The sequence below is a fragment of the Molothrus ater genome, chromosome 1 (genome assembly GCF_012460135.2).
Source record: "Molothrus ater isolate BHLD 08-10-18 breed brown headed cowbird chromosome 1, BPBGC_Mater_1.1, whole genome shotgun sequence".
NCBI classification, from domain to species: Eukaryota; Metazoa; Chordata; class Aves; order Passeriformes; family Icteridae; genus Molothrus; species Molothrus ater.
In genome coordinates this window covers 100,639,740-100,663,904 of record NC_050478.2, presented here as the reverse complement: position 1 = coordinate 100,663,904, position 24,165 = coordinate 100,639,740, and the positions used below count along the sequence as shown (strand labels likewise).

Genomic DNA, 24,165 nt, shown 5'->3' with positions numbered 1-24,165 from the left:
TTCTCGCTTTTGGTCCCTGTGCTGCACAAAGATGGGAGAGGAGTGGGCACAGGAGAAGTTGGTTTGTCAGGTGAGTTACGCAGTGGCAGCTGCCAAGTAAAGCAGTATGGCTTGGAAAACAACCATGTCAAGGAGCCAAGGACCTATTCAGAGCTTTGCCAGGCCTGTCAGCATTGCCTGACCCTCTTCTGCATCAGTGAATTTGTCCTTAATCGATGGACATGAAGGCAGTTCGGGACCAGGTCCACAGTCACTGTGCAAATGCATACCTCATCTTTTCTGGCATGTCTCTCATCCTACTTCTTAAGACAGATGACCCCCTCTCAAAAAATTGTAATGACTTTTTTGAGGTGATGGGTTTAAAGAAAAGGATGAAAGTTAGATTTGGTTTGGAGTGTGATATTCACTTCTCTGCAATGTACGTGCTGGTTTTTTCCTAAACCCTTAGTCAGTATTTTTAACACAGTTAGAGTCATATTTTTTTTTGGTTCCTGGTTCACGTATCTTATAAAACTCCAAATGTAGCCTTCCACGGAGTGTGTACTTTTGTGTTAATATTTGACATCTACAGAGAGAAACTTACCAGTAATTTATGACTAGAGAGAAAGAATTATTTTTCTTGCATGCCTATGCAGTTACAATTAATTTTTCTCTTTTTTTTCCTCCCGAGTTTGATGTGAGGTGGAATAAAAACTCAACCACTAGTGAGTTGCATATCCTGATTTGCCAGCAGTAGGCTACATGAAAAAGAGAGGTCAGGGAGGAGAAGCAGAGATCAGGGCACCAGTGTTACTCACCTAGTACAGTGCCCATACTTGAGGGTAGTGTCAGCAGAGAGTTCAGAGATCCCTGTGAAAGTTGACCCAGGAAGACTGGCAAGCTGGAAGAATCTCTTTACCAGTGGCTTAGGTCCCTCCTATGTTTTTGATTACCTCCATCTTTCCATTTGTTCTTTCTTAAAAAATGGATCCAAAGCTCAAAGGAGGCCGTGTAAAGGGAAGATGGGCTGCAAATGGTCTGCAGGGTTGCTGTACAGAAACTTTCTCCACTTTTACCTAGAGTTTGCCAGAAAAAGCTCTGCATCAGTCCTGCTCTGGATTGGAGGGGCAACCAGAGCAGGTCTCTTAGCTGCATCTGTAGGAGCTCCACATTAATTCTTTCTGGGGTTTTGTCCCTTCTTACTCCAAGCAGAACAAGGCACAAGAAACAAGACTGACTTTGTGGCAGGGGGTGGCCACCCAGTGTGATTTCAGCTGGGCTATCAGTCCTCCTCCATACAAAAATGCAAATATGGCCTCAAGCAAGCAGCTTGTGCTCCCCAACATTCAGCCTGAAGCTCACAAGCAGTGCATCCTGAGGTGGGAACTCAGAGAGGAAAGCAGGAAGTAAAGGTGTCTCCAGTTTCCTTCCAGGAGGGTTTATGCTGTATTGCCTGGTTTCATGAGGCAATAGCACAAAATTTAGCACAAAAGTAGAAGGCAAATCTCATTTTTCACACAGATATCCACTCAGTGTGTAGTTATATTTATAAATATATGCATATATAAATGTGCATATATAAATATATGTATGTATAAATGTGCTGCCTGATATGAAGGGGCAGAAGCAATGTGAAATACCTCATCCTTCAGGAACTCAAGGAGGATCCCACAAGATTTCCCCTCAGAAGAGAGGGTAAAACCAGGAAGAGACTTCTTTCCTTTGTCCAGGGTTTTGTTTTTATTCCTGTGGACAATTTGTACTGGAAGTTGGTTTGGTGAAGCAGCACCACTGCCACGTTTTATAGAGTTTTAGATTTATCTGTGTGCAGAAGAGACATATTCATATATGATAGCTATGGTTTCTCTCTGGGAAAAAAAAAAGAGCTGTGTCCAAAGGGGGTGAAAATTTCTCTTTTGTTTATTATTGCTTCTAGGATTTTGTAGTTCAATTATGTTGGGATAAATGCTGTGTTTGGGAAAAGCAAAGGGGAGGGTTGGGAATATAATTACAGCTAAAAGTTCTTTCTGGGCACAGGTTACTTGTGCATATCATTCTTGAACTGTGTGATCTTTTCTCAGGAGGAAGAGACCCAAAGGGGTCATGGGGTTTTTCGAGGGGGAGAGAGGAAATGAGAAACACTTTCCCTCTTTTGGAGAAAGGTAAAAGCAGGATATACCAGGATCATGTAAAATTCTGTTTATTGGCACTGAGCCGTTTCAAAGCTGAGAACAAGTCTGCACCAAAGATCCCAGTGTTAGTACATGAAAGAGGAAAATTGCTGGGGAGAGGAGGGGAAGAAACAGGGCAGATTCCTGCAGACTGACTGACACTAGCCAGGTTTGGGACTTAGGTCTCAAACTGAGGTATTTACACAGGTAATGAATATGCTGCACACATCTTGGGCATCATAAATTACAGCTTCTGACACTGAAGGACTATGAAAATTCAGACCCAGTTAGTGATTTCTAACCAAGCCATTCAGTTTTGGGCTCTCATAGTGCTGTGGCAGGGAGCAAACATGACTGCTCTTCACAAAAGCTATTCATCATATGTCCTGTGTCTGACAGCCTCCAAAACCAGTAGTCACCCTGAACTGTGCTTCCAAACCTATCTGTATCGGAGTTGCTTTTTGTCTCTCCAGACAGAAAAATGCCAATAGGAAAAGAAGCAGTCTGTCCTAAAAGTGCAGCTCAGAAACACTTTAAAAATGCATATTTTGACTTGGCAGATCCTGTCAATCCCGTAGTGTGTTAGCCCAGCTCCCCCCACCTATGTAAGAGGGAAGATGAAAACAGCTTCCAGGGTCAAGATCGAGCAGTACCATAAAACCACATATCTGGCACTTGAATTTCCTAGTCTCCTGAAAACTCCACATACCCAACCACAGGTCGAGCAGTACCTGTTCATTTTCTGGGTTCTGACCTTTTCACCTTCCTCTGATGTGTGCTCAGATTAAGACAGTACCAGTTTCTCTTACTTGATTCAGCATTTCCCACCTGAGTGAGGGAGCCATTTAAATAAAAAACAAAAACAGCTAAACTAAATCCTTCTGCTTGTAAAATCTAGTTTCTTTTTGCTACATACTTTCCAACACATTTTAGATTAAAATACTGTTTTGTTTGATTGAAGCTGATGGCAATCTCTCTTTGATTTTAGTTGTGACCAGGATTTTGCACACGTATGTATCTGTCAGAATATTAATTTTTCAGTAAGCCATCTTTGAAAGTATGGGGGACTATTTGGAGATAAAAGCTGAAAGTATTTGGGGACTGCAGAGTAACATCCATTCTTTTTCTAGTGTTCTTGTGTCTCAATGCATCATGTCTAAGCCGTGCAGGTGGTTTCTATGCAGGAGGAGTTTAGGACGAGCCAGGTGCTATACTGCTGCTGCTTTTGCACTGAGGTGCCAGTTTGCAAGACAAGAGATTTGAAGCAAAAAGGAATACCTATAGGGTTGTCTAGCTTGAAGTTTCATTTTAGGATCTAAAATGGAGGCAAATGAAGGAACGGAGATAGGGTTTCTTGTCGACATTTGTTGTTGTAGTGATATTAGATATGCTTATTATCATGTTCATATTGCACATTATCATGAGCTGTTTGGATAGCTTCATTTTCTGGTTCAGCTGATGCAGTTTGGAATATTCAAAGGGAAAAGACGGCCCATGTGCTGCCGTGACTACTTGTGTGGCAAGGGACATTTTGTTGGTTAAGCAGTCGAGGCAGGGTGTTTGTGCATATGCGTGCTCTGTGTGTCGAGATTCACGCGGGCAGACCCCGGCCGCTCCCACACGCCGGTGCCAGGCGCTGGCTCCCGGCGCTGCTCTCGCAGGTCGGTCACGATGGCAGCCATCACCTGTGCCAGCCTGGGCAGCCGGCAGTGCCAGCCCTCGCTCCGGTAGCGGCCAGGCTCTTCCAGTACCGCCGAGGAGCGCGGGGAAAGGTCGGGAAAAGCCCCCCCGGTCCCCGAGCGCGGCGTCCCGCAGCTCGCTGCCCCTGCGGCAGGCCGCGGGCGGGGGTCCGGAGGCCGCAGGTCCCGCGGCGGCCGTGCCAGCTCCGGGTTTTGGCGGCAGCAGCGCGGCCGGGGCCGCCGGGCGGAGCGGGGCGGGGCGGGCGGGGGGCGCGGACCCCGCGGCGCCGCCCGGCCCCGGCCCCGCAGGATCCAGGTAGATCCGTCCGGCTTTTACCTTTCTCCTTCGGCTTCCCTGCGCGTTGGGCTGGTAGCGGGGCTGTTTCCTGGTCTCGCAGAAAGAGGCAGTGCTGAGTTAGGAAGACAAAAATAGACCTTTACAGAGAAATATAGGGATTGTGTGCGCGGTGGGGAGGGAGAGCGGAGAGCGGCACCCGGCTGGTTTCCAGGAGGAGCCCTTTTCTCCCTCTCGTTGCATGTTAGGCATTTTTGCACAGCTTTCTCCCCCCACCCCCTCCCCGCCGGGGCAGGGTTACCTCTGCCGCCTGCTCTCCGCATCTCTGGTGGGGAGCGAAGCAGCCAGCTTCGCTGCGATCGGAAAGCGGCCAGAGACCATTTTATGTGAGCGAGCCGGGTGGGAAGAAGCGGAGAGAAACCGTCGCAGGGACACACACGGATATAAAGACTTGTCTTCTGCCTTCCCCCCTCTCCCTCCCCCTTGTAAATACTAAATCTGAGAAGGCAGCGATTTGACATCCACCCTGAGCAGCGGCTATGGGGTGTTTGGGCAACAGCAAAACGGAGGATCAGCGTATCGATGAGAAAGCGCAGCGAGAAGCCAACAAAAAAATAGAGAAGCAGTTGCAGAAAGAGAGGCTGGCTTATAAAGCGACACACCGCTTGCTGCTGCTGGGTAAGGAGGAAGCGGCAGAGGTGGGGGCCGGGGCGAGCGGGGCGAGCAGGGGGCAGCAGCCCCAGCCCGCCGGGAGGGGAGATGCGGCGTGCGCCTTGTCCATGAAAAATGTGGGCTGCTCTATTGAGCAATAAGCGAGGCGTCCACAGATCGCCTAAGCCACATGGATGCACACATACAGAAATGCTGCCGAGGTGGGAGATGCTGTCGCGTCCAAAAAAAACCTTAAAAAAAAACCAAACCAAAAAAACTCTCTGACCACCCAGCCTGAACCATGTATCACAATGTTCTCCCTTTCCTTCTTTCTCTTTTAGGGGCTGGTGAGTCAGGAAAAAGCACTATTGTGAAACAAATGCGAATCCTACATGTCAATGGATTTAATTCAGAGTAAGAATTATTGACACTTTGTGACTTATTTTTCCTTAAATGTTGGAAACCGGTTAACACACAGTACGCTAGGAAATTTCTCCTCTCATCCCCTATGTTTTGGTGGCTTGACACTGTGTTGTGAGGGAGGGAGGGGAGTGAGAATAAGGAAATTGCTGCTATTGTATGTTTGCATTTTCTCCTTCTGGCCCCTTTACTGTATTTTACACTGTTGCTACTGCAGCGCTTGACAGGCCCCTGTGTAGCAACAACATGGCGACTACTTTTTACATAGAAGCAAATAACCAAATATTGCATCTGTCTGTAATATAAAAATACATGTCAAATCATAATCAGATGACACTGTGTGCTGTTTTTCCGGTGCTGGGGTTAGCATAAAACTGAAACTAATTTTGTCTATTTGCTAGAAATCCTCCCGTTTTGTGGGGCTACATCATTTTCTCTCTAAAAACTCTGCCAGAAATCATTATTAATCCATAGCATTCATTTTAGATATTTGTTGGCCTTCACCTACGTGTTGTTAATTTAGAGCATGTTTACATCATGCTGTAGAAATGAAAGAATGACTTCCAGTTCCATCAGGGGAAGCTTTGCAGATGTGGCTGTGATTGAATGATTTAAAAAAATATATTAGGGATGAATGTGCATTGCTCTTTATACTGTGCAAGAAAATGGATAAAGGGCAAAATGTATTTGTCTTGCCTTTTTTTTTTTACTATTAGTATGTTTTAATGTTTGAAGAGCAGATAAACAAGCGATCAGTGAAAAAAAATTAAATGCAAGTGACTGAACTGCTTTGGAAAAAAAAATCAAAGTGTTCATATTTCTGTTTTAATGCAGAGAAAAGAAACAGAAAATACTGGATATTCGGAAAAACGTTAAAGATGCGATTGTGGTAAGAACACACTTTATACTGTTCTTACATGCTTGTTTGTACTGGAAATTATAAGGATTATGCTTTCCAAGATTGTGATGAGAGAAATCCCATTTTGCTGATCAGATTGGATTATCTTCTATTGATCCTGTATCAGATTAATGTGTTTGTTTTTCTGTTTTATCCAATTCTAGACTATAGTTTCAGCTATGAGCACTTTAATACCCCCAGTTCCATTGGCCAACCCAGAAAACCAATTTCGAATGGACTACATCAAGAGTATAGCTCCTCTTTCTGACTTTGACTATACACAGGTAAGAATAGAAACCACTGATTTATTCTGCTCGAGGGGGAATATGTTGCTTCACTTGGATTTACTGAAACATTGGGGTTATTTACTCTTTGGAAGATGGTCTTAGAAAGTTCTTATGCCAGCATCACCTCTGTTAACTTTCCTACAAGACTGTGGTGGTTGCACCTGTTTTAGTGGTGCAAGGTTTTGTTGTTGCGGACTTATTTGCTAATATTTCTAAATGCTGTTTCTGCATTTAGTCCTCTTCAAATTTTCTGATGCAATCTTACATATTGACACATCAAATAAGACTTTGTTGAAAGCTGATTTCCTACGTGGAATTAGATGCAGGATGTTAATCTGAGGAGTTACTGTCTACCTGCAGAAAAGGATATAAGAGGAAATAAAAGGCTAGACACTAAACAGCACACAGTGTTGTTTCCCATACTTACTGCACTTGAGAGTGGAAACCTGCGTAAGCAGTGGTCAAGTGAGGTGCTTTGCTTCCTCATGTATTGTAGTTGGCATGGGCAGTGGTTTGCTTGTATGTAAATGTTGCTTTAATTTGATATGGGATCAATGTGGGACTTGTGTGTGGAGGCTGATCTTTTGTATACAAATGAGAGATACTTTTCAGATTAACTTGCATAGGCATCGTACATTATTTTTATCTTTTTATGTTATTATTTATAGGCACATGCATAGAATGTTTCATTTTTTATGCATGACAAGAAAGCAAGTGCATAGACATTCTGAATTTTATTTTTGCTGTAGCACAGTTTTAATTTGCCATAAAATGGTACTGAAAGCAATTTGTTATGGATACAGTAAAGACTTAAAAATATCTTCGTTTGTTGGCTAAATGATTGTGAGTTGTACATGCTATCAATACTGCCAAAGAAGCCATTTACAGTAGAGTGTCTTTAGGTTATTATGGCTTCAGGGTGCAAGGAGGAGAAGGGGAAGAGTCCTTTCTTTGTTATATGACTCATATTCTCTGATGTGTGGTTTTGCCTCTGGTAAACCTACCACTTTGAAGGTTCAAGATAAAGAAAAATTATCAGACATCTTGTACAGTTAGAATTTAACACAGAATGCAGATGTTTAAAAAAAACGACTGCATGGTACACCCACATATTGCATAATTGCTCAATTGGTGGATGTAAGTTAGTGAAAATGAGAAACTCTTTAGAAATGGAATGTGAGCTTGACGTGAAGTATTTGTGTTATGCAGGTATTACAGTTCTGAGGCATTTGTTGTTCATTTTATGTGGATTTTTTGTCTTGAATTTTGATCCTTAGAGGAGTAAAAAAAAAATGGTGATACATATACTTTGCAGTTCTCTGTAGTACATATGTTCTTTTGAGATTCTGGGATAAAAGGCTAAAGTGGACTTTTCATAGTGCTGGAGATGTTTTCATTTTATAATTGCTTTCAAATTTTCTCCTTTTTCACAGAAGCTGGCTATATCTAGTCAAATTTGATTCATGGCTTGGTATTTTATATAGAGGAAAATTTAACCTTCTTGGAGGGGAAAAGAATAGGACCCTGTGGACCTTGAAGCAATTAATAATTCATTTGAAATCTCAATTCATAGTCCATTTTGGTTTAAAATAAAAATATTAATAAGTGGTTTTTAACTAAATAGGTTTTCTGAAAATACCATCCTGTTATTTAAATAGTGTCAATTATTAGTCCTAATTTTAAAAAAATATTTAAGAGGTTGTTACAAGTTTAAAAGAAGAAGAGAAATCTAATGCTGATTTAGAAGTAAATATGTTTCTGTGTCACTTTCATATTTTCCCTTCTGTTTTCATCTCAGCTCAATTCATAGGTTTAATATTTGTAAAATGTAAAGTATGTCAAGATTTTTGGAGGCTTTTAAATCTTTCTTGGTTCGAATGTTATTTATCTCCAGGAGGATTTGTGAGCAAGGCAGATTGAAAAAAATGCTATTGTGTTTCAGGGCTTGATTTTACTCCAGTTTAAGCCAATGATAAAGTAAAATTAGGTTTCCAGCTGAAATAAATTTTGACCCATTTAGTATTTTTGGATAAGGACAGATATAAAAATAAATACTTGGATAGTAATCAGTCAGGCATCCTCTGCTAAGCAGTACTGATTCTGTAATTAAAAGCTGATGTATGGAGTAAGGCCTTCTGAGCCCAAACCAAGAGTTTAGCAGCAGACATGCAGGACTTTAGGGCTAATCATCCTTACTTCAGAATAGTTGTGAAGGGAAAAATGCTGATGTAGGCAGTTCTGGGGCCCATTTTGGCACATTCTGTAGAGTAACAAAGGTTACTGTCCTTTGAATGAGGGAAGAGGCAGCTTTAGGGTTTGTGACAGTATGAATGGTAATGAGTTGTTAAAGACCCTTAGTGTTGCAATTTGAATTAGGGATGTGTCATTTTTTTGGATGACATTAGCCATGTAACCTTTGTCATAAAAATCGATGTGTGTTAGTTGAAGATGGATTTCAGATACATTGCATGCCAAATGTGGGAAAATGACTGCACCTTATCAGGAGTCTTTAAAGAGAGATTCCTGATGAAATACAGAAACTTCACTGATGGCACAATCTGACCAACACTCCTGGGGTGCATGTTTGTGACATATCGGGTGTGCTTGGACAGACATTCTTAAATTGCATACAAATTAACTAATACACATTTAATTGTGAAAATTACCCTTAAAATAGGTGGATATGAAAATACTGATTTCCTGTGGGTGAAATCATACTCTTAATTGCAATTTATGACTGAAATTCCAAGAATTGAGTAAAGGTGGGGACTTCATATTTAGACTGAAATATTCTGAGTCTTTGTTTGTCTGTTTTTTTTAATTACATACCTCTCTATAAAATGTAAGTAGAATGTTTTCTTTAGTAGTGATACAAATCTTAAAACAAATGTTTTTCTCTTTACAGTGCTTTAACATTACTTTAAGAGTCTGTGGAGTGCCCTCCACAAGAGTTTTACTTAGTTAAAGAAGATCATTGTATATATATGATTTGGTTATGCTAACTTGATGGTTCTTTTAGTTGGTATAAAAAATTGAAAGCTTTCTGGATTTGTTTTATAATTTTTACATAGTCTTTCATTACTTTTATAAAAGACTGTACAATTTTTACAAAGTATTTCCTGGCTGACTGATGTGTTCTAATTCTATAAATCATAAGAATTAGAGCTAGAGTTTTCACAAAATTGATAAATAGAAATAAGTCAAGTGTCCACTGTATTTTCTTCCTTGAAGTTGTGACAGGAATCAAGATAAATTTTTGTCTGACCAGATTAGACATTATCTTTGCTCAAAGGTAGAATCAGTGGAAGTGCTTTAACACTGGAATTGTAGCATGCGTGCCCTATCAAAAAGGATTTTTTTATTATTTTTGGCAATGTGATGATTGATATTTACTAAAGTTAACAGGAATTGACCTGCTGCAATTTTAATCCTTTATTGATGGGAATTTATTTTATCCTTTGTTAATCAGGGTGAACATATTAAGGCCATATTATGCTGGTAGCTGTGGTGTATCAGCTAAGTTGTGTTTACTCAAGGTCAGTTGTCTTTGTTAAAGTTTTTGAATTTTCTAGGAACTACAGAGCTTATCAGTGTATAATTCCTTTACCCCTTGTCTTCCCTGAAAATGTAGCCAAATGAAGTCACTTTCCATAAAATATGTCTTGAATGAAGCTCATCTGATCAGTTTTGTGTAGGTTTATAGCAGGTGATGGTCACCTACCCCTGGGCTGCATTGCCAAGTGTTGCTATACAAACCAGTTACCAGCAAACATGAATTATCTGCTTAGTAGAGAACATGTAAACACTTCACAGGTTTTAGGGAAAGGGGAGAGTTTTCAAAAGATTCATCTTCCTTTGCAAGGAATGTTTTAGGGAAGCAAGGTATTTTTTGGAAACTTCATAAGCGGTGAGTTGTGTGAATGCAGTCCCTTGTGCTGATTTTAGTGTGTGAGTTTTAAATATAATTTTTAAAGCTGTTTTATTAGTCAGGCAAGCTCTTTAATTTAGCTGTTAAGAATGAAATGTTAATGTGGGCATTGACAGGGAAAGTACTTTAGATTAATCAGGTCTGCAGTTTGCTTTACATTTTCAGATATTGCAGTTTGAGTTCTGTCTAATGACTTTAATTTTCCTTCAGGTTTTCTTTTTAAAAATCAGGGCATCACATTCATAATATAAAGACTTGATAAAGAAAGATAAATACTTCCTCTCAGAATTTGAAGTTACATAGACTTTTGTTAAGCATTCCAAATTTTTCTGATACCTGGTATTCAAATTCCATCTTGTGTTGATGCCTAGAGGTAGCTGCTTTTCACAGTGTGCATCTCAATGTTTGAAGCAACTGAAAATCTTGCTTAGGTGAAGTGTAATGTTGGGCTGTAGAAAGTCTTTATCCTGGATTTAAAAAAAATTGATAAGTATGGTTTATATATGGTTAAACTTGCTTGGGTTGTACAGTTAATCCTGTCACTTTATTTGACCACAAATTCTTTAAGTTTCCCTTTGATGTAGCCCAAAGGAGTTACAAAATAGCATCACCTTACATTTTCTGATTTTCACTTAACTCACAATTTTCCCATCTTTTTTGTGAGTGTGAAAATATACATTTTACCTGAAAACAAAAGAGAGAATGCAGAGAATATTGTGACTCAAATAGCTTCACTTGATTTTTCTTTCTATTTAAATTTTTACTTTAGGGCTTTGTTTACCATTTTGGTTAGAATGAACACAGGTTTTTATAACTACCTGTAATTGCAGTACTTAACATTACTCAATATTAGTATCAATATTAACTTTTTAAAATTAATTAGACTTAAAAAAATGAAGTGATTTGTGGTGTTCTGTGATCTAAGATGCACATTGGTAGATTTTCATATTTACATAAAAAGATATTTTCATATTTAAACAAACACAGAAAGTTTTTGAAAGGCCAGGCAACAATAAAGTTGTGTTGGTCTGGCAACCTTATTACTGCCCTGAATTAATAACACCTGAAGAGCTAATGAAGAAGGCTGACAGAGAAGGACAGCTGGAAACACATATGCTGTTACAGCTGTTGGCAGCTCCTTAGTCTTCATACAGAGGTTAAAATTGTCAGAACTGATGCTGAAAAGTAGAGGATATTAGGGAGAAGAAGCAATCAAGTAACCCATGAAATGTTTTTATTGTGGTAGCAGGTTTTTTCATGCTGTACACTATGCATTAACAACACATACTGAATTTGAGCTATTTTCATGTGAAGAGCAGATTCTGCTGAAGCCCAGCTATAGTTTTTCTTCCTTATGAAATACCTGTTTGCATGCAGATGTGGCTTAAGTTGTCTGCTTTTCATTAAATCAGCAAACTGAGTCCTTAATGTTCTGATTAGTCAGTGTTAAAGTTACAAGCATTTCATACATGAGATCCAAAAAAATACTTCAGTGTTTCGTGTTATGTTGTTCTTGTTCTCTGTAAGCAGTGAGTTTGCTTTTGATGGATCAGTCAATCCAGTTGTGCTTTCAGAATTAATCAGTTATTATTTTAACTGTGTAGTTTCAAAAATACGAGACTGGAACTGGGATCATGCTACAAACAAGTATAGAACAGTTTGAGAGGGGAGGAAAAAAAAGGAAAAAAACCCCAAAAATCAACAAATCTCAAAAATCAACAAATCTCAAAACATCATAACTTCTCAAATTTATAATATATACTGGAACTGTAAAATTACTAACCTGTACCGTGGTTTCTTTTAATTCTTTTATCTCCGTAATAAATACTCCGACTTTACTGAAAACAACCGGGAGTTAAAATTGGAGTGGTTTGTGTATAAAGTACAGCTCCTCCGTGAAGCTCAGGACTTCTTGCTTGAAATACACAGTTTGTGTTTGGTATGGTGCTTGCTTTAGACAAAAAAACTGATGTTCAAGCATAAAACAAAGTAAGTTTTCTGCTATAGTAGAACATTGTTCTGTAATAAAAGTGTAACATACATCTTCCATCCCTTGTTCGAAACTCACTGACCCAAAACAGTTTATAGCAATGAGAAGTAAAGAATTAAATTTGTATCCCAGGAAAGGAGCCCAGGGATCTACTTAGGCCCCCAACAATTAGCAGTAGAAATACTGGGACTGAGAGAATAAGAAATCCTGTACATGATCACAAATGATCCAAAGTTAATAAATAGGAGTTGTATTCAGAAAAAAAAAATGAAAGAAATTTTAAAAAATTTTTTAAAATTTTAAACATCTAAAAGTATTTTCAAAAGTTAAATATTAACTTTTGTTTCTAAGCCTTCCTGTCTCAATATTTTTAAGAACAGATTCAACTTTGAAATATCTGGAAAAGGTTCACTTTTTTCATAAGTACTTTGCATTTTTAGAATATTTTTTTTCCTAGTTTACAGTGTAAAATAATTAATTCCATTCTGAAAAGGCAATTATTTGAGGAAGTCTTATGAACAATGGTGCTTGTGAATGAAGTTCAATGTTGCATTAAGTATTACATCATCATAGTAACACCAAATTAAATGTTTGTTGTCGTATACAGTGAGTCTGATTTCCCAGTTAGTGAGGTGGTATTCACATTTTATCCAGCCTGACTTATTTATTATCATCACACAACACAGAGACTTTTATTGTGAAACTGGAAAGATATTATCATTTATTATTATTACTGCTGCTGCTAAGTAAAACTTAAGTTATTTCCGTGGTCTCCAAACCTGTTGACATTTTCTGGTATTACTTCCAAGTTTTGTACCTATTAATACAAATTAATTAGAGGGTTTTTTTACAGTGAGTTCAGCATCCAGTCAACTACTGCAAAGTATTAATAATAAATGCCACATTTTGCCTCTTTTTGCTACAATTTGAGATTAAAAGTTCACATACTTTTATTGCATTTTATTAGGATAAAAATATTTTTACATCTAAATTTGGATATTAGATTTGATGGCAACAGAAAGACTAATAACTTGAATTATCATTTTAAGTAGGAGTGACTGATTCTCCTCACAGAACCAAAAATGTATTAGAGGATCATTTCTGAACATTAGAATATTTTTGTTCATCAAGTATTTTTCAGTGTACACCCTAATTTTGAATTAAAGGAAGGCAGAATCAATAGGTTAAAGCCTGTACTGCCATTGTCCTGGCTACAGACTTGTGAAAGACACAGATTTATTTTAAAGTGTGGTTGCTTTTGGGGTCTGCTGTTTTGAATTCTTTCACAACTGTGGCTGCTGCCAGGGTATCTTCTGAAAGCGATCCTGCGATGCTGAGGTGGCAGCAGTCCTGTGCCACCCTAGAAGGCCAGGTTTGGAGAAACAGCCAGTGGAGTAGCACTGATCCCTATGGTGATGCTTGAAAGAGGTGTAGGAGCCTGGCCAGAATCACAAACTGATCCTGATTCCCAGTCTTTCATAAGGCAAGAAACAAAAGAAGTTCTTGTCATTTTTACCACTACTGTTGAGGTGCCCTGAAATCTTGGAAGATTTAATTATCAAGGAGTTTATGTATTAAGATTTGACATGAACATCAAATGATGGCAAGAAATTCACTTGTTTTTCCGCTTATGTGTAAATCAAACTGAATTAAAATGGAAGTAAATGTAAAGAAGTGCAAAAAGTAACCACACTCTTAATGAAGACACATTGTACATTTAGTCGAAGGGTGATGACATTTCAGGCTTTCAAAAGTGGCAGTTTTCAGAAGAAGGATATTGAATTTTTTTATGAATTGCCACTATTTATAAACTACATAAAAACATATTTTCCATCACATCCAGAAAAAATGGCAGATGTAGCAGAGTATGTTTCAGAATTGCCTTTATTATCAATTAATTCTTTCAATCTCTAAAGCCAAAGATCACAGGTTGATTTTCTGGTTTTGCCATTTTTGAGTGCTCTGCAAAAGTAGTATATTTACTAGTCAGGGAGAATCTTTGTTTTCTGCTTCAGTGACCATGATAAAAGTGTACAGATCATGAATAAATCATTACATGTATGCACCTCGTCACTGAAGCCAGTGGAAACCTATGGAACACAGACTATCACTTACTCAAATAATATTAGTGTCCCTATTTAGTGTTCCAAAGAAGTGAGTGTTCATCTGCACAGCAGCAAAGAGCTGCAATCCCCTTTCTTCAGCACCTGATGAGATCACAGCTTCTCTTTCTGCAGCCATGTTGAGCTTAGCCCTTTGCTTGTTTTTTTCGTCACCTCCATAGCTTCATCCATGGCTTGTACTTATTGTCAACATCAGATTACCTCTTTTAATGTCAACAAAGACTGCATACACAGACAGGATATTTTGTTTGCAGAAGGTAGCAACCTGAGCTGAGGAACAGAGAACAAGCTAAATAGTGTGAACAGAAGACTCTATGTATACCTTGCATACAGTGAAATAGATAGGTTAAAAACCAAAAGGTATTATGAACAATTTCTTTCCTCTGAGGATCTAAGAAGCTCTTTATAATAAATATAAATAGGACTGCTAAAAAGCAGATAAAAGGCGAGAAAAATGCACATTTGCAGTTAACTGCTAAAAGTTTCCATAAAATGTTTATGGTTTTGTTCTGTCACTCTTGTCATATAGTTTGTTTTGCTGTAGTTAAAGAGATTCAATTCAAGTTTCAGGGCCTTCTCTTTAAAAGGAGTCAGGAGGAGAATGTAATTTGTACAACACAGTTTCAAGTTCATATTGCCTTTTACTTTGGGAGCTTTTAATAATTTCTTGGAACGAAACTACCTCTGGTTGTAAGCATGCCAGCTATCACATGAAGCATGCAGATTAGGGTTTCTTGCTTTAAATCAGTGGATTAATTTTGGCTGGTTTAAAGTGTACTCTTGTAATTAATCTACTAGTATTTGTTTTAAAAACCTATGCTGGATGTTTTGAAAGGATATTTTTCCTTAGGCAAGATAGAATATTGGAATTTTTTCTGCTATGTCGACGTTAGAAATGAACTTTGCCTTTTAAATCTTTTAAAAGTAAACATTTTCTGACACTTCTGCCAATTCATTACACTTGAGTTTTCTTGGTGCTGTCAGTAGGACTTAAACATATTTTAATGCAAATAATTATCCCACTGTTTTGAACTGAAATTGTTTAGCAAGATGAAATAGGCTAAAGATATGCAAGCCCTCTTATCTCTGTTAATTTGGTGAATGCTTTTTGATCACGTCCACCCTCACTTCCAGAGGATGTTAAGTGACAGAGCTGTGCAGATCATTCTTTTCTTAACATACACCCACATACTTTCTTTCATAGGAGCTAAATAATACCAAATTTAAGAACTGTCAGGTAGGAAAACAAGAAAAGGCAAAGAACAGTTAACTAAAATAGTGGAACGTGTGTCCTTGCTGCCTGCTGTGCAGACAACAAACTGCCCCTTGCCTGCAAACCTCCAGCTGCCACAAATAGCAGCAGGACCTGGTTGTCAATCAGCTCCAGAGTGCCTTTGGTGCAGGCTGTGTGCCATGAGGAGTTACCAACTCCAGGCAAAAAAACCCAAACAAACAAAAAAAGAAAAAAAAGCAGAAGAGAAATGTGAATGAAAAAACTATGTAGCAATATGTGGTCACTAGAGGAAGAGGTCAGGTGTCACCATGTGCTACTGAAACCATGTCATTAATTACTAGATCTCCACCAGGTATCACAGCAGAGTGAGTCTTCATGGTAGGATTTGTAGCTTTTAAAATGTGCATGAGAATATTCTTTCTGGCAGATAGGTGTCCTCTAACTTTAGCATTTCTTTCCATCTCAGGATGTCAGTGCTGCCTGTTCCTTTTGGGAAAAGAAGACTTACTTATTTAGGATAGCATACTTTTAGCTGAACAGTAGAGCTTTTCTTTTCCCATCCCTAGAATTAGCATTTCTAATCACTGTTGTTATCTGCTGAATTTCTCCCCAGATTTTACCAGCAGCAAACTTAACACGCTAACCAACAGCAGTGTGGGTATTCATGGACCAAAAGAATAATTAGTCAGGGAATGTGTAAGTGAGAAATCATAATCAAAAAATAATTTTAGGGACTAAAAACCATGTCACTAGAGGAAGATGGCTGTTGACATTTTTGAGAGCCAGCCATTCAAACTGCAGAGGATTTTCACTGGATTTTAAGGAAATGAAGTATTAAATTTCATCCTTGGCCTTCAGTTCTATAGAGCAGGTTTGGATTCTTCTCACTGATGAATGAAAGGCTGGCAAGAACTATTATATTCCATAAATACAGAAGTCATCCTAAACAGCTATATTCCCAAGGGTCTAATGTTGCAAAGGCTTAAGCAGTTGGATATATATGGACCTAAATGCACAGCTAATACTGCCAGCACAGCATTCATGCAGCTGAGCTTCCGGTTATGCAGTGATATTAATATAAAAATCACAAATACTTTCAATTGAAAAACAAAACAAGCAGATCATTTTTCCCTGTTAATTTTATATTTGGGAGGTCGCTGAGCACTTTTATGGATTTTCTTGGGGGTGGGTAAAGTTGTGTAGGTTAGAGATTGGCACAGAACTTGAAATAAGCAAAATCCTTTTCAGATAAGTGACAGTTCTCTGGATGCTATTAAGCTGTGAACAGTAGGTCTTTTCAATCACTGTGATTCATTTTCATATTGTGGGGTTTTTTAATAATAATATCTTTAAAAGGCTTGCTGAACAGTAGGCTGCAGCAGCATAACTTTCTGTGCAGAAGGAAAGGTTTTATGCACAGTGTCCTAGATAATTTACCTTAAATTGATTTGCACAGCTCAATAAAACCATAAGAATACTGTACCAGCTCAGATCACGGGTTCATTTAGCACCAGATCTCACCTCTGATCGTGACTGATAGTGAAACAGGAAAAGGACCCGCACATAGTAATGTTTCCCACATTGGTTGTCCTAGTCTCTACAGATTTATGGCTGAGGTTTTTTTGGCTGTGAGTGGTATTTGTGAATTTAATAATTTTGGTAGCTTTTTCTTCTAGGAATTTTTTCCCCCCAACCTGTGTGAGCTTTCAGTTATGGCAGTGAGTTCTGCAGTTTACTTAAATGTGTTACTTAAATGAGGAAGTGGCACTTCCTCATGTGTTGTATGAGGAAGTGCCACTTGATTGATTGAATTGATTTGGAGGTTTTTGTTTGGTTTGTTGGTTTTTTCCCCTCCAAGCCTGCTGCCCACAAGTCTTCCCTAGTTTCTCTATTAGAAATATTTCATCTTTCCTACATTGCACCCCTCATTGCATATCACGTACCTCCAAATATTTGTCTTTCCACTTAAAGAGTCTCTTTAACTTCTCTCATAGGGCTTGTTCTGTGTCTTTGCTCATTCTTGTTGCCCTTCTAGTTTTACAAGACCCTGTTGGCAACGAGAAACCCAAACTACAAAAAGTGTTCTAAGTGTTGTTTTCTTTTTCATTATCTAGTCATTTTTATTGTGGGGTGGGGGATTTTGTTGGTGTTTTGCAGTTGGTTGGGTTTGGGGAGTTTTTGACACTGAGTTATAGTAGATTATTTTATAATTCTATGAGAGCTTGAGCACAATTGCAAGTAAGAGGAATGTGTGTGAAGGCCTCTGTACCAACACATTAGCAGAGCCCAAAGGGTACTGTTAATGATAATTATCCTTATCTCAGGTATTTTAAGATCTGTTATACATGTTGACTAGTCTGTTCAAAAAATCCATTGCGTTCAATTTTTTCTATTCTTTCATGTGTAATGACATGTCTTCTCATTTGCTTTACTGCCATGTATGACTTTGAAGATGCATTTTTAAAATTGTGTACCATGACTAATATTTTCTTCCATACAGATGGAGACCACACTTTATTTTTGTTCTTAAAATGGAAAATAAATTGCTCTTCAGCCTGATTTTGGAGAGGCAATGTTTACAGTACCACAAAGGACATTTGTGCTTTCAAATCTGCTCATAGTTCCTTAATCATTCATTATGGTTTGCCTGATTTAGCAGAAAAGAACACCATTATTTTGAACCCTTCTCATTAGAGAAATAAAATGTTTAAAAATACAAAATGCCCTTTTTTTTCACAGTTCCTAATGCTGTGTGTCACTAAGAGAAAATGGTCTGGACTTTTTGATATCCCTTGGGGAAATACTGCAAGTAGCAGAATTTTGTTATTTTTATGTCAATTTAGGTCTTACATGATTCAGCACTTGTGGTTTGTGGGAAAAAGTGTTGTAGATTGTGATTAAAGAGGCAAAAATAGTAAGGAGTGGCTACTAGTGAAGGGCTCTTTTTACTGCTAAAATACTTCTTTTTATTGACTTATTTAATTTTTAAATCTGTACCTCTCTTCATCATATTTTCTCTATCAGTTGTGACTAGCACATTTCAAAGAAAATAGTTCAATTCTGTTTCGCTTTTCAGGCTCTTTTAGCAGTACAAGCAATTAAGAACAAGTCGCTATAGGATCTGTGCATTAAAGTCTGTAAAACCAGTAGGTCAACCAGTCATCCCCTTCTGGTAGCCTCTCAGGAATAAACAGAAAGTCTCTAGGGAAGGGAATGGAAGAGGATACAGGATGCAAAGAAACTGCTTGTAGTGCAGGAAAAATTCTTTGTTGTAGTAATGGACCACAAACAATAAGTTAACTCATTCTGGGATACATTAACAAGGCTGTTGTACAAAAAAGCATGAAGTAATTATGCCATTCTCTTTGGCAATGGTGAGTCCTCAGCTGGGGTATTGTGTCTAATTTTGGGAATTGAATTTAAAAAGAAGTACACAAATGGAGTCCAGAGGAGAGCATCAAGAGTAAGAGGAGACAAAGTAAACTGGATATGTTTACTCATAGAAAGAGATCACTCCAAGTTGAAGAGAAAAGGGAGCCAAATACAATTTTTAGTATTTAAAAAGCTGTAATTACATATTCTTGTGCCTTCCTGTTCTGAGGGAGGAAATGAAGTTGAGGAGAGGAGAAAATTCCTCTCTTCCATGGTGTATGGCAGTCCACATGTTTGGGATATTCTGCAACAGTGAATTTAACAGTCACAATCTCATAAATACACTGAGATACGACTGCCCAGTTTCAGGCACTTACATCTGCATTTTCAGTTAGATGAATCAGCTCATGCTCAAGAAGTTAAAAACTTCCGAAAATCTGGGAAACTTTGGAAGATACAAGGTCATGTCAGTTGGTCTTACACATTTGCCACTTACTGTTCACAGAGCTTTTATGGGCATGTTGGTTGAAAGCCTCTGGGACTTCTTTTCCAAATCTAAATCCTCTGTAATCATGTCTTGAAGGAAACTAAGGTTTCATTAGTTATCTAACTAATTTTGTCATGGCCATGGTGTATAAACAGACAGTGATAATTTCTCATAAATAGTGCATGTTCTTCCAGGGTGCTATGTCAGACAGCAGACTATAACATAGCATACACAAAGTTCTCTTGTGCTTCCACATGTTGATTGCTTTAAAACTAATTCCTGGCAAGATGCACATGATTCACTTCTCATGGAGAAGTGAATTATGCACATTTCCTAATTCGGCAGGGCCTAACATTTTCCTCCCTAAAAGCAGAAAAAAATGTCTGAGAGAAATAATGCAGTCAGAAGTATTATCTCTAAAAGCTCAGAGGAGTAAAGAGCTTGCCTTCAGATATTTTCAATTCAAACCAGCAGGCAGGGGTATTTGTTTTACTGTGTGTGTGCACTGGCACGCATATGTGCATTTATGTATAAGACTTTTCCTACTTCTGTGCAAGGTTCTAATCTGTTCAAGATCTAGAACGTATGGTGACTAACAATGGGGTGAAAAATCCAGTTCAGAGGCTGTTAGCTGTAGCCCCTGGAGCATATGGAAATGAAAATAGAATTTGGAGGATAAAACAAGTTTGTTTCAAGTCTGTGGCATCAGTGAGAAGGTTCTCCAGGTGGAGGGTGGCAGGTGAGTAGCTTTGAAATGTTAGTGATAGCTCCCAGCCATCACCACGAGGAAGTAAACTCATGAGTCCTGTGGCAAGTCCTTGGAAGTCTGCAGGCTTTTTAGAGACTGTGTTTTGCATTTGTCTTCAAAACAGGGGGTTCAGAATAGAGTCAGATGTTGACTTTGCTAATGAGAGGTTTAAGGAACTACAGACACAGAACTAATGTATATTAGTTCTCCTGCTTGTGATAGCAAGATCTATAGGAAAAAAAAGACTACTTCCATTTCATATTCCCACTAAGAGTAGTTCCTATTTTCCTAATGAAATTAATTTGAAGGAAAAATGCTGACATGGATGCTGACATCAATGTTGTTGACTCAAAGGATTGTTACATTGAAAGGCATATATTTTTTTTGTTTCTGTAATTATTAGGAGTGGTGGGCTTATTATAAGTACAACTACATGTCATGCTAACACCATTCCTGATCCATGCTTACATGACAGATGTCAACATACTTTAACTTTAGGAGTTGGAATCCTGGGGAAATACAGAGATAAAAAATATGCAGTAAATCAAAGTTTTCTTTTCTTTTACTTTTTCCTTTTCCAAAATACAAACAACAAAACATCTTTGCAAATAGCACAATTAGGTGTGTTTGTTTTGTGGTTTTTTTGTAAAAACATATCGTTCTGCATGCTTCCAGGCACCAAGAGGGAAATTTAAAATAAAAAGTTTCAGCACTTTGTGGAGAGTTGCTCTATGGAATGTGAAGATGTAGCAGGGAGAAAATTGTGACTCTAACAGTTGGCTTGACCTGGGGGGGGAATTCCAGGCATTTGCTCCTAGCAAGTTTGCTCTGAGCACTCTTTGTTTGCTGTAGGTGAGGTCTGGCTCAGTTGTGTCAGTGCATACTCTCTCTGGGCAGGTTTTTCCAGTGTGGAAAGGTTGGGTTCTTGTTGGGACCTGATGTTTCAAAACTGAAGGGTCTATCACTGGCCAAGTGACTTTGGAATTCATTTACTTTTTTTGAGATTTAGGCTCATGTGATACTCTTTTCATGGCTCTACATCAATTATTTTTCTCCTCAGCTTCTGTAATTTAAGCAAGTAATCAGTCTTTGAGTCATCACACTGCTCTGGGCAGCTAAGGAGTGCCTACTGCTTAGTTTCATGTGCATTGTTTCTAACAATGCTGCCAGGCTAAGCCATTGTCCTCCTTCCTCCAGCCCTCCCCCATCACTATCCACTCCACTTTCCCATTTTTATGCACTGTGCCCTCAGCTGTGTCCTGGTAAAGCTGTTTGTTTGGCCTGACCAAATGAGGTGGAGGGAGAGGTTATTTTTAGTGCGGATCATTTCCGTGGTTTTAACTGAGGGCGGGTGACACAAAATGGAGAAGAAGAAAGTGGAGATGGAAACCAGCAGAAGGATGTAATGGGAAGATGATGCCTATCGAAACAAGCCGGCTTATTTCCTCCACCTCGGGATCTATGGGCAGATATTAGAGCCAGACCAAAAGCCACTGAGAATCTATGTGTCAGGAGAAACCCAGCACAGTGGGTTGGTTTGGCTTCTTCTGATGTGAAGACTGACATTCCTTGCAGAGGTTAAATGGTATAAGAACAAGTCTGTCTTACTCACCTTTGCCCTTTTCGATAAGTAAACATATTAACATTCACTGGAGTTATTCCTAAACTTAACTTTGTGGAATGGAGCTTTAAGGCTTAAGGCTTAGTCTGATGCCTTTCAAAAGCAGCCGACTCACATGAATTTGAGTGTACAAAAGACTTACATGGCTGTTTGAGCCTTATGTCACGAGAACCCTTTTCTCTTGGTTTTGTTGTGTAACTGCAAGGTACTTCCACTCTACTACTCTATTATTTTTACTGAAAATATGCTATATAGGTATGCAGAAATTCCATGAGGGGTCATTTGACCACAAAAGACATGGCAGGGGAGCATACCTATATGTGTATATATATGCATTTAAATTCTGTTTACATTTTCCCATGGTGTTGGATCAGCCAGCATAAGTGTTCCTGTGGTTGTAAAGTAAGAATGAAGCATTGTTCCAGTGCACGTCATGTCGGTGATAGTATGTAGAATCAAAGCTATTTTATGAAGTTCACATGGCCTTTGGAGGAGATGGGATGAGTTCAGAGTTCACAAAACAGAAATCAGCTGTGGGCTCCTGAGTATGTAGAAAGCCTGTTTGGCTCGAATTCTTGAGAAGTCTTGGAAGAATGTTGTTATGTATCCTTGTCCTGACCTTGCCCATTTCTTTTTGGGCATCCACTGTTGGAAAAAGGACAGTAGGCTAGAAAGAGCTCTAGTGTGACCTTGCCTTCTTGATATAGGATTTAAGAAATCATTTCTAAAAGAGATTACTTTCCAATCTATCCCATATCAGCAGTATGCTGATTCATTTTTAAATAGGTTAACTAAAAGAACAAATGAATCATAGCTGTTGAGCAGGTGAAAGTTTTGGCTTATATGCCAGTGAGATTCCCCTATTAACCCTTACTTAATTTTTCCAGTTGCACCATAGCAAGTGTGACACCACATTGCCTTTTTTGCCAGAATCCATAATGGTTTTCTTTCTGGTTTTCTTTCTCTAAGCTGAGAGAGGCTTCTGCAACAAGAAAATCCCTCTTTTCTACCAGCTTGTCCTTGTAAAAGGTGTTATCTGATGTTAACATGAGGGAGCCTGTGGCTATCCAGAAGGGAAAGGGCTCTCCACAGGAGCAGTGAAGCTCCTGAAGTTTCACAACACACTTTAAAAGCCTGAGGATCAATTCAGATTTTAGCTAAGCTAAATTGTGTTGTTTAGGAGATAAATGGAGAGCACACATGATAAGATCTAATGTTTTGTCTTCATAAAGTCCAGTGAAGTTTTTCAGTTGAACTTTTCAACTCCTGCTAAAAATGTTAAATACAACCCTGGTATCTGTGCCTGTGTTAACTCAAGCATTAAATTATTTAATCTCTTTTCTCATGGAGGTAAAAAGAGGAAAAATAAAACTTCCTTTGCATTTCAACCTGGATTTATGTAACCAGAAAAAATGGAAGGAGAATATGTCAGTCTTTGCAAAAATACAAATGCCATCTTAGCTGAATATTTTAATTATTATAAGCTGAATACTTAATAATAAGTACTATGTGGAGACAATCCACATAGTACTTCTATGCATCTAGCAGTATTTGTAATTTGTTTTAAATTGTATTACTGCCATCCTTTACCTTAGTTTCCATGTTTAGTTCTCCAAAATCAGAATCCTCTCTTATCACAAGGAAAATGTACCAGTGATGTTTCCTGAGCATGTAAAGAGGCACTTGGAAAGGAAGTTCACATTTTTATTATATGAAGTAAAATATTGGCATGAGCATGTTTGTCACCAGGTCTGTTAAAAAAAAATCAAGCCACTTTAGACTAGAATAAAATTGCTCTCCATCTGTGTCTAAATATAAATTATCTACAATATAAACACATTACATGGTCAAAACTAGAACAATGTTCTACTAGTAGAAGCCAGTATTGTTACTTTAGTCTTCAAAATAAATGCAAAACAAGAATAATGACATTTTACTCAAAGTTAAAGTTGTAATTTAGGAAGGTTTTATTATGTTGTTACTTTTTTTTAAGATCAGGATACATTTCCAAGAAAGTTTAGAAAGTGGTAGATAGAAAATGTGATTGAGGGCCAGCCAACTTAGAATTAACCTGTCCAGCCAACTAGAACTGAAAATTAGCAGTGAGGAAGAGAAAAAACTAGCTTGTTTTCTTATTTACCTGAATGGATGTCAAAAATACATCAAAAACAAACAGAATAAGACTTGGAACTGAATCATTAGTATCATTTTTAAAAATACCTGAAACTTACGACTCTTCACTTCACAAGTTGATAATGTTCAAGGAATGTAATACAATTGGT

The 24,165-nt window shown here is 38.4% G+C and overlaps 1 protein-coding gene across 2 annotated transcripts in view; it reads left to right on the top strand.

Moving 5' to 3' along the window:
• GNAL (G protein subunit alpha L) overlaps nucleotides 1–24,165 on the top strand; it is a 183,833-nt gene that overhangs the window by 62,733 nt on the left and 96,935 nt on the right. Inside the window, exons 1-4 of one of the 2 annotated variants that reach the window (XM_036404465.2) lie at nucleotides 4,173–4,802; nucleotides 5,117–5,189; nucleotides 6,030–6,084; nucleotides 6,258–6,377. In XM_036404465.2, the coding sequence (XP_036260358.1) occupies nucleotides 4,664–4,802; nucleotides 5,117–5,189; nucleotides 6,030–6,084; nucleotides 6,258–6,377 (387 nt within the window). In that variant the 5' untranslated portion in view covers nucleotides 4,173–4,663. Of the gene's footprint in view, nucleotides 1–4,172; nucleotides 4,803–5,116; nucleotides 5,190–6,029; nucleotides 6,085–6,257; nucleotides 6,378–24,165 lie in introns of those variants that run through there. The other variant, XM_036404464.2, reaches the window with a different exon arrangement.